Below are 11,355 nucleotides of genomic sequence, written 5' to 3'. Positions count from 1 at the left end.
TACGGACCCATTGACACTTCTCATGGAGTCTACCACAGACTCACACTTGAACCTGACATAACCTTCGTCATAATTGACTTCAAAAAGTTAATTTAACAAGTATTTGTATTTTATGAAGTTAAAGAGTTAAAAGACTAGTAGATCTTTTGGTGATATAATATAATTCAATGTCAAAATATTATTTGTTATTTAAGTAAGAACTTACCTTTTCTTTACAACTGTAATTATTGTTGTGAAATGATGTCCATTTGTGTGACGAATTGACCTAAAAATACAAAAAGGGCTTAATGACGAAAACCACTTAGGATTAATATGTTATCTTAAAGTGTTTTGATTATATAAATTTACTGAATTTAAGGGCAAAATAATTTAAACGCAATAAAGTGTGTCCTTAAAATCTGCACCCAATAAAATTGTACAAAACCAGCAAAGCTACGGTAAATGCCATTAAGAAAATTGAATTCAGTACTAAAAACCTGCAGCCGGCAACTAAGACACATCATTACATCATCATCATTATTAGCGTTTGGGCTAAAAACGATTTAGTAACAAAACCTCATTTGCCCAATATTCTGCATTTGCCCCACATACCACAACCCAACGTAATGCTGCTCTCAGGCTATGATGCTATGCGGAATATTACTCTACTCTTACTCCTACTCACCTGGTAATGTACTCAGCATCCAAATACTTGGTTGAGCGCGCATCAATTACAATTAAGTGATAGCATTCCGCTGTGGTGTTTGTATTTGAAAGGATCTCAAGCGCTGCCTCCTTTGTCTTCACCACAGTTACGTCCAATTGTTGGCGATGACACGCTTGTGTCATTACTTCACAGATATTGTCCGATTTATGAAATACAAGTAGAGCCTTTTTATTTTTTGGTTCGTTTTGTTAACATTTTTGTTTCGAAAAAGGTAAACAGAGACCGAACAAGAAAAAGATAAAAAAACAAATGAGATAAACATTTTGAAGCACGAGGACTGAGAAGTAAATTGCAAAAGTTTAGTCAAAGCTAAATTTATTAGTCATGGCGTTTAAGTAAATTTACCTTAAGCTGAGGATTCGGTGGTAATACGGTTGGATATTTCAAGTCCATGAGATTTTTCTGCAAATAAAAAATTAAAAAGAAAAAAGCCAAGTTAAACACGGGCGCTATTATAAAAATATTACACAAAACACATTTTAAATATTTAAATTGCATATAAAATGAAAGTTCTTTGAAATTGAATTTGGTATCGTTGGTTATCAATTTGATACCTTTTAGTCGCACACAAACTCACTTTTAGTCAACACATGCCAATGTATCTGGTAGATACATTTAATATACATAGCTGCTTACAAGCTGTAATGTCTTCCTTTTATGTGTGCTTAGGCAAAGTATGCAGAAAGCTAATAAATTATTTTGTATTTTTAAACGAAGATAAATTATTCAAAAGTTTTTTTACGCAAAGACTGTCATGGCAAGCACCATTTTTGCTGTTTATTCCATTATTTTTACTAACTTGATAAACAGAATTGAGTGTGACTGGGAGGAGTTGAACCCTATATGTATCGGAAAATTATTTGTATTTCATGCCTTGTTTTTCTAAGGGTAATGATAGCAGCTTATTATTGTATCTCAAAAAATGGCAATATAATTTTAGGCGTTTATAAAATGGCAATTATTTCATCAATTACTGTGGAAATTGCTAATAAGCCTGCGGTACAAAATAATTTGTCATTATTACAGCGAAAAAATTGAATAGAATAATTAAAAAAATATATATTCCAACAAAACATCTTTAAGCAAAACGAAATTTTAATACCCTATTTGTAAATTTATTACTAAGATGAACATAACAAAAATAATTCGTGTGAATAAACACGATTAGTCATTGCTTCTAATTTGACAGATACGAGTTTCTAGCCTGATACTTGCAGTGCAAACAAACAAAATACAGACTATAAACTTATCAAAAAGAAATTCGAATATTTCCTCAGACTACTGATGATAAGTACTTGGCAATACTCGAAACAGCGTTGTATGATCAGCCAAATTTCAATAAATTAACTAAAATTTATGTTGTTGTTTTTTCATTTCTATTCGAATCATTCTAATTTTTAAATAGTTTCTTCTTGTCATAAGACGCGTCACGATTTCATATTTAAGACAAATTACTTAATTAATTAATGAATTAATTAAAACACAACTTTATTGTTATTGCTTTTAAGTACTGTTTTTTTTTAATAAAATTATTTTCCTATATTTCGATTTTCTTAGACAATCATTTTTGGGAAACATTTTCGGTCATGGTTGATTGAATAGTTACAGTGGCAAGCCATTAGATAATTGGCAATTTTTAGCCGTTTTACTACCATATCCTCGCAAGAACCCCTAAGATAGAATATAGACTAAATTCATCCCATCGAATTTAAATAATTTAATATGTCTTTCGTCTTTACTGATGAACAGTCTGATAAACTGCTTTCGTATCTTTCTAAAAATTTATTTCTTCTGGACGTCAAAGAATTTTACAGTTTCTTTTTCCTGCAGGTTTCTACAACATCTGTAGAGCGGATTATGGGGAATGCGCAGTTTCTCTGCGTGGGTTCCTAAACACCAATGACCAGAAAGAACTGCAGTAAGTCTTGCATTGTTCACATAGTCTCTTGGATTATGGGATAAGTTCTCAGGATTTTGTTTTGTTATAAGTGGATCATGTTAATCACTTGCGCATGACTTAGTGCCCTCCTTTTGTTATTGGCAAGCTGAAGAAAATAGAGGTTAATACTTTTCTTAATGGTTTTCAGGGTAATAAAAACCGGTATCGTTAGAGACACATCCAGGGACGCACCAGAGCGGGCTAAACTGTCTGATTTCCCATTCCCTTCGAAATTTCCATATTCTGGAATCCAGATGAGGGTGATATTAACCATTAGGTTTAGCTCATCGATTGCCTCTCTACTTTCATTTACTAACTTTAGTTTTGTAATGAAAGATTCAAGAGCTTTGTTTGCATTTTTTCTTGATGTGACAAGCAATTTGCAGTCATGCTTCTTTAATGGCTAAGATTTCAGCCTGATAATCCGTGGTCTCATTAGGTAGCCTAAGGGAATTATTTATGCTTGTAGATGACGTGAAGAGATCTAGTTTCTAGATACAGTTTATTTTCGAGCCGTCCAAATAGATTGAAATATCGTAATTTACTTGAATGTTTCTTCTTTATCATTCGTTTCCTCGAGGGAATATTGTCTGAAACTTTCTTCCTCTTGGTCATACAAATGAATGAATAATTAGTTCAAATTGTATTTAAGTTTGCGAAAGGTAGTTAAAGATATTTTATATAATTAATTTAGAAGAAAACTACTTAAATTCTAAAGAATTTTTTCTAGTGCTATAATTTATATATAAACACATTTTTTGCAATTAAAATAACTTTCATATATTATTATGACAGAACGTTAGTTGGAGTATTATTTATTATTGAAGTTCATATGTATACAGACACATTTTATGAGGACATTAAAAATCACATCTATAAATATATATCTAAAATATTTCTTAAGTACATTTTTAATGAGTACTTAAAAATTGCAATTCCACTTAGCATTGAAAATTAAATTTTTACCATTAATTTTAAGTGGTTTGGGTATTTTTCACAAAACAATTAAACTGTACATATTTATTATATAAGATTATTAAATTTATTAACTATTTTTCCCTTTTAGTGATTTTCTTCATCAATTTCACAAAACCCCAAATATCAACTCTGTATAAAAAATGTATGTTAAACATTCATTCATTCGACAAAGGTTTAAAATTTTCATAAAATCTATTGATTTTAAGGGACAAACTTAAGCTTTTGGTTAATCCCTAGTAAAATATGTCGTATCAGTGTCAAAAATTATTAGCATTCATGGTATAAGTAAAATTTATTAATTTTTATACACAAGCAATTTTCAGATCCCTTAAAACTGTATTGAAAATTTTAATCTTAAGCTTCCATGAGGAAGAAATTTCATTTTCTTCCTTTATTTATACTTAAGCTTTGCCCTTTTGTCGTTCGATAAAATTTAAAGCTTATTGGATTTTTCTGTTTTCTTACACAATTTTTTTTTGTTGTCCTTAGTATTTATTTCAGGATATTTAATACTTCTTTTTTGGTATTTAATTTACTCGATGCGTTATACCTACACTTCGCTTCTCCCCTTCACGCTTGCTTTTTCGTCCTTTTGACAGGTGGCGCTTTGCGCTAATGCATCAGGATATGCCTTTAAGCGGGATTTGCGTTGGCCCTTTAATGTGTCTTTGCATTGTACTTAATCATAATTTGTTTCCTTTGCAATTTAGTGTAGCTTCTTGGAGCGGTGAGAACGAACACTGTTTAAAAGCTGTAAACTCATTTGAATTCACTTAACTTTGCTTATTGGCATTTTCGGAAACTGGAACGACTTTCAATTTGACTTCACTTTCAATGGGATTTTGTAATCTCATCAAAAACGAAAATATTTTACGTCATACTTCCCCTTCTCGGTTCATTTTTGTTTATTACTATTTTTAATTTATTTCTGCTGAAAGTACATAATAATATTTCTGCTTTATTCAGAGGAAAATTAACAAGTCAGAGCGATACTTTGTTTCGTTACTTGGAATAACGCTGAAAGCAATTAATTTGTTGATAAGGATATAAATCCAATATTTTGTTAGTTGAAATGAACCGATGAGTATACACATGTTGGCTTGTTAGTGGGCGTCTTAATATTCACTAATGAAATCACAAGTTAATATTTAGTAAGAAGATATTTTCATAAATTTGAAAAAGAACACAAATAGAAATATTGTTGCGATGTAAAGTGTTGTCGGGGTTATCAGCTTCACTTATCTCCGGAGTGATTGGAATAATACTCCGGTAAAGTGTCTTTACAACCACCTGACATAGACTGTCGCCTATATTCTTGAAGACTATTCAATGTTTTCTTACAAAGTTGCATGCACCTTTGGCTATTTACACATTTTATATAAAATATAAAAGATCAAATTATTTACAAATTTATTTTGTCTATCTTCTTCTCTTATCCTTTCCTCTCAGTACAGCGTAGGACCTTCACTACCGAACTCTTTTTTACGTGCTTTTTGATTAATGTCATTTTAATAATTTGCTGCTTACAATTCTGCATTGACTATCCTTCATCATATTCTAGTAGGTATCCCAACAAGACGATCACTTCCTTTCAGTTCCATTTGAGTGCTTGATGAGCAATGTTTTGGGGGGTCTGCCAATCACTTCTCAGATGTTGGCATTTGGTTGGTGACATCCCAAAGATTAGCATTGCTCACCAACATTGGTCACTAGATGTTGAGAATCTGACACAAACATTTGTTAAAAAATGCTTTTGGCGGTTTTAAGTGGTTCTAGGCGTACGTCTTACATCCATAAAAGAGGATGAATTCTAATTAATTTGACGTTGAAATTATAGATGCTTTGCTTAGTTTTTACAGAGATATGTCAAGACTCTCAGATAGAGCGTAGCATGAAAAATGAAGCTTTAGATTTGTTTATGCGCGCCGAGATGTTCCTATCAGCCCCACCCTTAGTAGTTGATTATGCTACCAAGCTAGTTGAAGGTGTTAACATATTCGATGTTCTGTTGGTTTAAATTTAAATTAAAGCTAATACACGGTGCGCGGTAAGCACCAGTCATAACTTTAGTTGTCTTTATGCTGATTTTTAGTTCGATGTTTAAAAACTCTCTGTAAATGGCGTCAATATTTCTTTGCAGATAATTGGAAGCTTGGCTGAGAAGACCGACGTTGTCTGCATATTTTAAGTCTCAAGCTGTGTAAAGGGACTCCTCTAGTTTTTCTTTCTTCCACTCAGTGACTGGCTCATTATAGGAAACAACATTATACCGCGGTAATTAATGCAGTTGTTGGTATCTCCTTTTTGTAGATATTTTGACCAAAGTATCTTCATTCCACGAGGTTGGTAGGGGTTAAATTCTCGCTAAATTCTCTGTATAAATGGAGGCCTAAGCGTTGCCGATTCCTCTATATTGCATAAGAGTATTTTTGCACAAATGTTGTCAATCCCGGGAGCTTTGTTGTTTTTGAGTACTTTAATAGTGCCAGTTAGTTTCGATCTTGTGGGTGAGGTGTCAGTCTTTCCTCTGATGGCACAAGTTCAATTGGGTTATTAAGTATGGACTTAAAGTGTTACATCCAAACTATGAGCTGCTCGACAGAAGAACTTTTTCGGTATATATATATATAAATATATATATATAAGTAACAAATTTAAAAAATGCATTTTTTAAACGCACTTTTTATAAACTTCAGTTTTAGATAAGAACCCCTTTTGCGTTTTTAAATAAAACTAGAAAACTTCAGTAAAGTGAAATAGTAGTCATAAGCATATCCTTGTTAATAAAAAAAAATATATTTATTTTTTTCTTGATATATGACACAAAACAAAATCTTCTTTACGCAATCATGTCAAATGCACCCAAATAAAGTACACATATGTACATATAATTTCGCATTAAAGGGATCAACGTGTAAAGAAAGGATTCACTTTCTGATTTTCATTTTCAGTTAATCCTTGTAATTCAAAGACGATTTTCATCTTTCTTGTTTTCATGTCGCACTGAATGTATATGTGCAATGCGTACTGTGAAAAATCTAAAAGAAAATTGTTTTTCTTCACGAACGATTTTTTTTAGAGTTGTAAAGGTTATAGAGTCGTAGGGCAAGTGAACTTAAAAATCTAAAGTTCATCTTATCCATATTTCATAAGGACGAAATTACCAGTGTGTAGCTGACGTTGTGAGTTTAAATTCCTGCTGTGCAAGTATATTTTTATCAACTTGATATTTTTTATTTTTGAAGAACATATTCCTTAATTTATGGCTTTATTAGATCCTCTGCTAAGGACACTTAATACGAAAATGGAGTTCAGTGAGCAGTTGGAGTTGAAGTAAATTTATTTATTGTTTTTCTTTGCCATGGCAAATTATGGCATTACTTTTTCAAGCATTGAATGAATATTTTATGTAAATAATACTTTCTGTATTTTTTTTTTGTTTTTTTTTTGTTTAGTATCATTTTATTTATTATTTTCTCTGAAATTCATTATTTAATGTTTTTATGCGATAAATTAGAAATCAAAAATCACTTTTGATATTTAATAATATGAATGCGAAGTTACCTATTTCATTGCATATTTCATTGTTTATATTTAATTAGTCATTTTATTAACTAATGATTAAAATATTTGACGTCATGAAGACATCATTCCTAATAAAGAATTAGGTGCAAATTTTTATAATAAAACTATAGATAAAATTTATAAGTATGATAAAAATTTGAAGGTGCAAAAGTTCAGTAACGTTTGCGTTGTGTAGATAAACGTCAAATTACGTCAAAGTTTCTGGATTTGAGTGGATTTTCAAAGATTTTTATTTCTATATATTTTGTCATAGTTTTATTTTGTAGTCATTGAGAATGTTAAGTTGTATAAGTGATTTCATGATACTAAAAATTTTTTTTATAATTTTATACTTCAAAAGTTGTAAAAACTGTAAGTGCGTCACTAAGGTTTTTTTTACGTAAACATTTCTTTAACACACTGTATCTCAGTAAATACTAAAAATAGAACTCCTTTCCAAGAAGTTTTATTTTTACTTCAATTTAGTTAGGAAACATATCATATAACATATACATGAAACATTTATATGCATTGTACATATTATTAGCATTAATTTTTTTGTCGAATATTTTGTCGGCATGTTATGACGAAAAGAAACTAGAAGGGTTTGAACAGTAATGAAGAGACAATAACAAAATTTTAATTAACTTGTTGAAATTTGGGTGACCATACAACGTTGTTTCGAGTATTCCCAAGTACTTATCATCAGTGATGTTAGAAAATATACAAATTTTAATTTAATTAGTTTATAGCCTCTATATAATTTGTTTGGGCTACAAGTGCCAGGCTTAGAACTCGTATCTGCTAAATTAGAAACGAAGTCTCATCGTGTTTTTCCACAAAAAGCTAAGGTTGCATAAACTTTCAATGCTCAAGTTCCAGATTTTTGATACTTAATTTGTACGTGACACTAACCAAACTACTTTCCATGCTTTTTAAATTAGAATAAGATTATAAACTGCAGCTTTATTTGGGAACTCAAGTTTCTAATATTTTCCGTAATATTTTTATGAAGGCTTGAGTCCCAAAACCCTACATTGTATGCATCACTAATTCAAAATAGTTTTATAGATTACTTTTTGTAATTATTTATATATTATCAGTCGGACTACAAATTCCTCGAGTTATGTTCTTGCTTTTTAAATGCAGAAAATGCCTTTTGTGGGTAAGATAGTTGCTGCGTCATATAACAGTCTTTCATACACCTTCCTATAAGCGCTACATTGCTTATTATTGTGGCGACTTCTGATCTATAGATGTGTCGAAGAATTTTATATGTTTTAAGCTGATCAGGTTTAATACCAGTTACTTTGAAATTACTACCAACTTTATTTTCGCGGTAAATAACTGTATTTTATAATTACAGATATTTTCTTAAATACATATAGAACACACTTATAAGGTCAAAAAATGTTAAAAATTTAAGACGAGGAATATATAATACTCCGAAGATATGTTTTCAATAATATATAGGAATAACATTTGAAGCTGGAAATTGTTAAAATCTTACTCTAGAAATATATAAAATATTTAAATAAAATGAAAAATAAATTCTTTCATCTTAAGTGGTTAATTCTAGTCTCGTGGTTCTAATTTCTATTAAGAGTAATTCAAGTGGATTATTTAACTTAATGGAATATATATACATTTATAGATAAAAAACATTTGTTATCTTTCTAAATATTCTAATAACTTTCAAAAGTCTAAAATGTAGTAAGATATGTAGTATGAACACTGATTCAACTCTAAAACGACGTCTTACAAAACATTGAACTATAGAACAACATGGAGACTGCTATGTATCATGATTTATATGATATCTATCCTGATTTAAGCATATATCTGCAGTATTCTTTAACTATTTGCAGTCTTGGCATCAGCTTAATGATTATTTAATTAAATCATCTGGTTGATTATAAAATAACAAATCCTCATTTGAGAGGATTCTGGAATCTAGTTTTGCATAGCTAATGAAAAATAAACGATCTCGCTCAACTAAACCTTTTTCAAAATGTTATAGTAAGAAGAAGTCGAACGAAAGGCAAGTTTTCATTAATTTCAATAAGAAGTGTATTTGGTTGATAATGGATATGCATAAATATAAATAAATATATGGATATATGTAAATATATATAAATATATACATATATACAAACACATTTAAATCCAAAATATTAATATCCTTATTAATATTATTAGCCATATAATTAATTTGGATGTTAAATCCAAGATCATGTTTTTGAAGCTAAGTTAGAAATATATGTTATATATATATATATATATATTAGAGACTATAAGAAATTATGATGCAATTATATTATGATGTAACTATACACTTACTAAAAGTGAACTATATTTAAATAAAACAAAGTTACCTTCTATCAGAAAAATTAATTAAAATCTAATTAAAAATTATATTGTCGTTTTGTAGTAATAATAAAAAAAAAGGTGAAAACGTTTGCATTTTGCGATATATATTTTAGCATTTTTAATTGCATCTCAAAAGCTGCGTCTCAGTTTAATTAAATTTATAAATTAATTTCTCTTTATAATGTACAATCGTTTTATAACGATATTTGTTTTATTCTAAGTCGTAAATAGAACTTAAGTTAAAACTATAAAATCACTGTTAAGGTTTGAGCAGAAATATGTAATTGAAAAGTGTTTCTATAGAAGTTACTTAAACATTTATGTTATATTTATGTTACATTCATGTTAAATTTTATGTTATATTCATGTATAATATTAATGCACGCAACAAAGTTTGTTGTAAGATTTCTGTTAATTACATGTTTAACATTAACTTTCATATTAAAGCAGAGTACCTGTTGCTTTACTACACTTCCCTTTTCGCTGTGTGTTTCATATTTCAATTCGTACTCAAGTTAGGGTTAATGCGTTTTAAATCGATATGCACTTAATTAGTGCGTTTCTCTTTGCGGAAAGGAATTGTTCTAATTTCGGGTTTAGTTTATATTAAGTTTCGTTAACTGTCGTGACATGAATCGATTGTTGTTGTAAAACGGTTTTGCCATAAGGCAACGGTTAAGTGCACGCAAATAAAATAGCAAAAGTTTTAACAAATTAGTGATAAAAAAGTGTAATTAAATAAAATTGTTAATATTAAATTGAAATAATTTTAATTTATTGAAAGTAAAATTTGATTATAATTTATATATTACGCAATAAGTGGTAAACGTGTAAGATCGCAACAACAATAAAAAACAAGAAACTGATTGTTTCTATGCAAAACATTCACTCAACGTTGCTATTACGGGGTAAGTCACTCATTTTTTTTTTCTTTAATATTAAAATGTTTTCTTTTCATATTTATTTTTTTTAAATTTTTGTTTAAAATTTTTATAATTAAAAATGAAATTTCAAAATAATTTATTAAACAAAATCAACGAAATTTTTTTTTTATTGGTTTAATTGGAATCTTTTTCGATTTCTTCGATTTTTAATAGATGAGTTTTCTTATCTCCAGAAAATATGTTAACAACAAAACTAATATAAATATGTATATAATGTATGGGAATTCCTATAATAATTGACCTAAATATTTTTAATTGTTTAAAAATATATTTAAAATGAAGCATACCTATTTTTAACCATAAAGAAATTATAAATTTAGTTTTAGAATTTTTTAAAAAATGTGTTAACGGGCTAATTGATCAATATTAAATAATATACAATTTTTATAAATTAGTTCGAGTTTAATAAAATATTTATTTTAACAAATAATTTTAAAAAAGTGTGTATTATTTAACAATGAGCAATTAGCACGCTGAAAAATATATATATAAAATTTCGTCATTAAAATAAAACTTATAAAAATGTTTATACATATATCAAAACAAAATTATTAGGAACACAAAAATTTATAATAGACACATATTTTAATCTGTGACCGACTTCAACAGACGGATGTGCTGCTGAGTACAACCCATCCAAACTCACAAAAATTTTAAATATTTACTCACTTACTCTTAAGTATTGTTTATTGTCTATTCTGAATTGACAAGATCGCAATAAATAGATACATTAAAAATTTTTTGCTACCATTTATTATATATGATATCAGTTATATTATTTCGAAGATATATAAACATCTTTCCATATAATTTGATCTACTCGACTTTGTTAAATTAGGTTAACTAATGATCTT

The 11,355-nt window shown here is 28.9% G+C and overlaps 1 protein-coding gene across 1 annotated transcript; it reads right to left on the bottom strand.

The window, feature by feature from the left end:
* Nucleotides 1–195: 195 nt before the first annotated feature.
* Nucleotides 196–1,107, bottom strand: LOC119685597 (high affinity cAMP-specific and IBMX-insensitive 3',5'-cyclic phosphodiesterase 8-like). Its single transcript, XM_038099927.1, has 3 exons — nt 1,052–1,107; nt 665–870; nt 196–265 (listed from the first exon to the last, which is right to left on the bottom strand). Exons 1-3 carry the CDS (start codon nt 1,097–1,099, stop codon nt 202–204), a joined length of 318 nt encoding a protein of 105 aa, XP_037955855.1. The 5' UTR covers nt 1,100–1,107; the 3' UTR covers nt 196–201.
* Nucleotides 1,108–11,355: the final 10,248 nt, after the last annotated feature.

This window comes from Teleopsis dalmanni, chromosome 2, assembly GCF_002237135.1.
Source record: "Teleopsis dalmanni isolate 2A chromosome 2, ASM223713v2, whole genome shotgun sequence".
NCBI lineage: Eukaryota > Metazoa > Arthropoda > Insecta > Diptera > Diopsidae > Teleopsis > Teleopsis dalmanni.
The sequence above is the reverse complement of the archived record's forward strand: the minus strand, read 5'-3'. Positions and strand labels throughout refer to the sequence as shown.

Excerpts from the sequence above, each read along its gene's own strand:
- LOC119685597 (XM_038099927.1), bottom strand. The coding sequence starts at position 1,099 with ATGGACTTGAAATATCCAACCGTATTACCACCGAATCCTCAGCTTAAG. Across the intron at positions 871-1,051 it reads CACCGAATCCTCAGCTTAAG|GCTCTACTTGTATTTCATAA; the intron begins GTAAATTTACTT and ends AAAAATAAAAAG. Across the intron at positions 266-664 it reads GATGCTGAGTACATTACCAG|GTCAATTCGTCACACAAATG; the intron begins GTGAGTAGGAGT and ends TTGTATTTTTAG.